Source organism: Manis pentadactyla, chromosome 9 (genome assembly GCF_030020395.1).
Source record: "Manis pentadactyla isolate mManPen7 chromosome 9, mManPen7.hap1, whole genome shotgun sequence".
Taxonomy (NCBI): Eukaryota; Metazoa; Chordata; class Mammalia; order Pholidota; family Manidae; genus Manis; species Manis pentadactyla.
The window spans coordinates 17,571,522-17,575,970 of NC_080027.1; the positions used below are offsets into that span (position 1 = coordinate 17,571,522).

At 38.2% G+C, this 4,449-nt stretch overlaps 1 protein-coding gene across 1 annotated transcript; it reads left to right on the forward strand.

Moving 5' to 3' along the window:
- The first annotated feature begins 3,013 nt into the window (after positions 1–3,013).
- On the forward strand, positions 3,014–3,952 carry LOC130684811 (olfactory receptor 5AN1-like). The gene has a single exon (XM_057507047.1). It carries the CDS (start codon positions 3,014–3,016, stop codon positions 3,950–3,952), a length of 939 nt encoding a protein of 312 aa, XP_057363030.1.
- The last annotated feature ends 497 nt before the right edge of the window (positions 3,953–4,449 follow it).

The window sequence follows — 4,449 nt, forward strand, 5'->3', positions numbered from 1 at the left end:
AACCAGCTCCACTAGGCCATGTGCTGTACCTCATCAGTATTATCATTTCAGCTGCACTGGTGGAGTGGAACATAAAAAGTGGCATCAGGAGTTGATGATCCATCTGAGTGGGAGATAATAGAGCAATGCAAGATGGACACAAAGATGATCATTTATTAAGAATATTCTTGGGTTAGAGACCATCTGTTTCAGTAATAATTATATGAAGAGTCCCTGATGCTTCAGTATTAGCTCTGCCTTATTTTTCTTTCACAGAGAGGAAAGACAGCGGGAATGATAATTGCTAACATTTATTTAGCTCTTACTGTTTTAAGCCCTTTTTGCTATTCAATCCTTGCAGCAACCCCATGAGGTGGTAAGCACTATAGCCCCGTTTATACATGAGGCCACTGGAGCACAGAGAGGGTAATAACTGGCTAAGAGTCCTATCCCAGGAAATAAATGTCAGGAAAGTCTGAAGTCTTCCCTCTCATTCTTTCTCCATCATTTTCCCCCTCTCTCAGTCTCCCTCTGTCTCTCTGTGCTAACGATTAAGGATTACGGATTTATGTGTCTTATTAGATTCTCTAATTATAAACATAAGAGTTGAAGAAAATTGAAAATACAAGTATAAACAATACCAAAATCATACCACTCATTATTTTGGTATTTGTAATTGGTTCATGGGTGTGTGTGTGTGAGGGAGAGATTATATAAAGCGTTTTTTTTCTTCTAGTAAGGTGGAACTATTTTGTGCAATCGTCAGCAATATATGGCAATGTGTATCCTTTATTAATTTATGCTTTTTATATTAAAGACATTACTACATTGTCTTTTGTTATGTTTTGTGACTCTTTTTTCCCCAATTCAGCAACTGTGTTTCAAGGGTATTTTATTTAAGTGGATTTTTCTGCTGTAACCATATTTTAAATTGTTAAATAGTATTTTCTTCTTTCTGTTTTCTGTTTTGGTGTTGTATTTCAGATAGATCCTTCCCATCCCAAGATTACTTAAAGGCAAAAGAAGTGTTTGTCCTTCGCTATCAACTGAAATACTAATTTAAAATGGAGTTCTAATTTTATCGTATATTTAATTTTTACTAATATTTCCATTTTTTCCACAATTTCCGTATGTTCTTATGATGCTTTCTATTTCTACAAGAATCATAAATTATTCATGTTTATTAAACTTTTTAATATCTGAAAGTACAAGGCTTTTTATTTACTTCTTCAATTTTTTATATTTAAACCTTTTTCATTTTTTAAAATTATAGTATACTTGACATACAATATATTAGTTTCAGGTGTGCAGCATAGGGATACGATTTTATGCATTATGAAATCTTACCACTGTAAATGTAGTTACCATTTGTCACCATACAGTTATTGACTCTATTTCCTATGCTGTACTTTTTATCCCATAAATTATTTATTCTACAATTGGAAGTTTGTGCCTCTATCCCATCACCTGTTTCACACATTCCCTACCCCAACCTCTTACGGCAACCACCAGTTTGTTCTCTGTATTTATGGTCTATTCCTGATTTGGGTTTTGCTTGTTTGCTCATTTCAACTCCTTTTCATTATTAATCTTTGTCAAAAAATTTCTTGGCTATTCTCAATGATTAACTCTTTCGTTTCAAGGAAGGTGAGAAAATTTATGGATCATAACCAAGAGGTTATATCTATTATGAATCTGTTACTAAGTTCTAACCAGCTGATTTATCAACAAAAAAATATTAAATAAAACTATGAAGTACTTGAGAATTGAAATTTTCCACTTGGCCTCTTTCTCTGCATCAAGGCCCATCACAGCATGATGTTGCTTGTCAACTGACCCAAGTGGACTCAAACTCAAACAAGCCTGATATGAAATCATTTACTGGCTTGTATCTTCATGGCCCCAGGCGATTTGCTTCTACCTGAGGTCTGAATGTATGTCTGCCTAGAGGTAATGATGCCTGACTGCCTAGAAGGCTGGTGATCTCTCAGGAAATTCGCTAAATGGATCCATGAAACTCTAGCAGACCTGGCATTCCTATCCATGGGTACAACTGTAATTCATGGTTACCTGTAATCAACTAATGATAATAATAGTCAACACCTTTTGAAACAGTTGCTATGTACTAGATTGAGTGCTGAGCATTTGCATGAATTTCCCTATAGCCCTCCCAGTAACATGATGTTTCAAGGGCTCTCATTGTTCTTATTTATTGTAAGTGGTAAATCTTAGTGTGTTTAAGCCACAGGGGCAGGTACATAGAACAAGATGGTATCAGAACAACATCTCCAAAATCTGAACATTGGACTATAGTCCCATGCTGTTGCCTAGGTAGAAAAATACCTTAAGTTAATAATATATTGAGGTCAGTAGTTAGCTATACTAGCCTCCCTTTGGTGTGCTTTCTATGAAGACTTCCATAAGAACATTTACTCTATAACTTCTTTGGTCACACATGCTGTGCCCTACAAAAATATTATCAGAGTTATAAATTGTGATATAATTTTCAGGCCAGTTTGCCGATGATATATTCAATACATTTGTAAATGTTGAGAAATTATTACAAATAGGGTAATCATTTTTCTCATGGAGAATGGAAGCAATTTTTTAAATTTATGAGGATGACCATGTGGGACAGAAGGTCTATTTCAAATTATTACACTATTATTATCAGAAAGCATAGTTATATAATGAATAAACAGAAGTTTTGAGAAAACATTTTCATCAATGATCTCCATGTACAATAATCAAAGATTTTTTACTGTTTCTGAAAAATTCTCCATCAAGTGTTTAAATATGTCCTTCAGTTCTCATAGGACTTCATGCCCTAACTGAGAACCTGAAGCACTGAGCAGGTACTCGACAATGTGAGATGAAAAACAGCAGTGGTTACAGCAAGACAGGGAGCATTTCCCTTTTTCTTGTGCTCCATGTAGGGAAAAACTGGCACATGGGAGAACTGTAATGCTGTCATTTCCATTGAGTCAGTGGTGCATTCTCTTGTCTCTTTTCTGATCCCAGGAGCACCAAGGCTATGATTAGGAGAGGAAATAGTACAGAGATCACCCACTTCATCCTCTTGGGCTTCTCCGATTTTCCCAGAATCGAAGCAGTGCTCTTTGTTGTGTTCCTGGTGATCTATGTTACAACTCTGACTTGGAACCTGAGCCTCATCATCTTAATAAGGATGGATTCCCACCTCCACACACCCATGTACTTCTTCCTCAGCAACCTGTCCTTCCTAGACATCAGCTATGTGACCTCCACAGCCCCAAAGATGCTCTCTGACTTTTTGCACGAACAGCATTCTATCACCATAGTGGGTTGTGCTGTTCAGTACTTCTTCTTTTCAGCCATGGGACTGACTGAGACTTGTCTCATGACAGCCATGGCCTATGACCGCTATGCTGCCATTTGTAATCCACTTCTCTATTCATCATTTATGTCACCCACCCTCTGTGTTGGGATGGTGCTGGGATCCTACATGGCTGGCCTCTCTGCTTCTTCATCCCAGTTGTGTGCCATTCTTCAACTCCACTTCTGTGGGCCTAATGTCATCCGCCACTTCTTCTGTGACCTGCCCCAACTGTTAGTCCTGTCCTGCACTGACACTTTCTTTGCCCATCTTTTACTTGCTATATTAGCAATGATCTTTGGGATAATAAACGTTCTTCTTGTCATGATATCCTATGGCTGTATCATCATCTCCATCATGAAGATCACTACAGCTAAAGGCAGGTCCAAGGCTTTCAACACCTGTGCTTCTCACCTGACAGCAGTTTCCCTCTTCTATACCTCAGGTATGTTTGTCTATTTGAGTTCCAGCTCTGGCAGGTCTTCCAACTTTGACAGATTTGCATCAGTCTTCTACACAGTGATGATTCCCCTGTTGAATCCCTTGATTTACAGTCTGAGGAACAAGGAAATCAAAGAAGCCTTGAAGAGGTTGCAAAAGAAAGGAAGGTATTGCTGACTTCAGATATTCTAAGATTTCTCACAGATTTGTCCTGTCAGAATCCCCTTAACCCACAATTCTGAGGCCATGATTAGAGTATAGCAAACTTCATACAACCTTTGGGCAATGAAAGCTGATTTGACAGGTACTATGGCAAAAAGGACCAACAGCCTATTCAAAGCCACACAAGCACAATATTTTTAAGTCTTGAAATTTCATTACTCACACCCTACATTTAATCTACCCACAAATGTTTGCAAAACATCAAGATACAGAAACTTGTTGCTTCTTTTTTCTTCTGAAATCAAGCCCTGTTCAGCGTCCTAAAGGAGAGATTCCTGGCGGAGGCCCCAGGAGTATAAAAATTCTGTCTCCCAAATGTTCTGATGCAGCGTAATCCAGACACGATGGTGATCCATGTTCTGTGTTTCTGACCAGAATGGGAATGGACCGTGGGAGGGGATGTGCCTTTGGACAGAAACAAGGCTGTGCAATTGGCCTGGTTATGCCTCCTG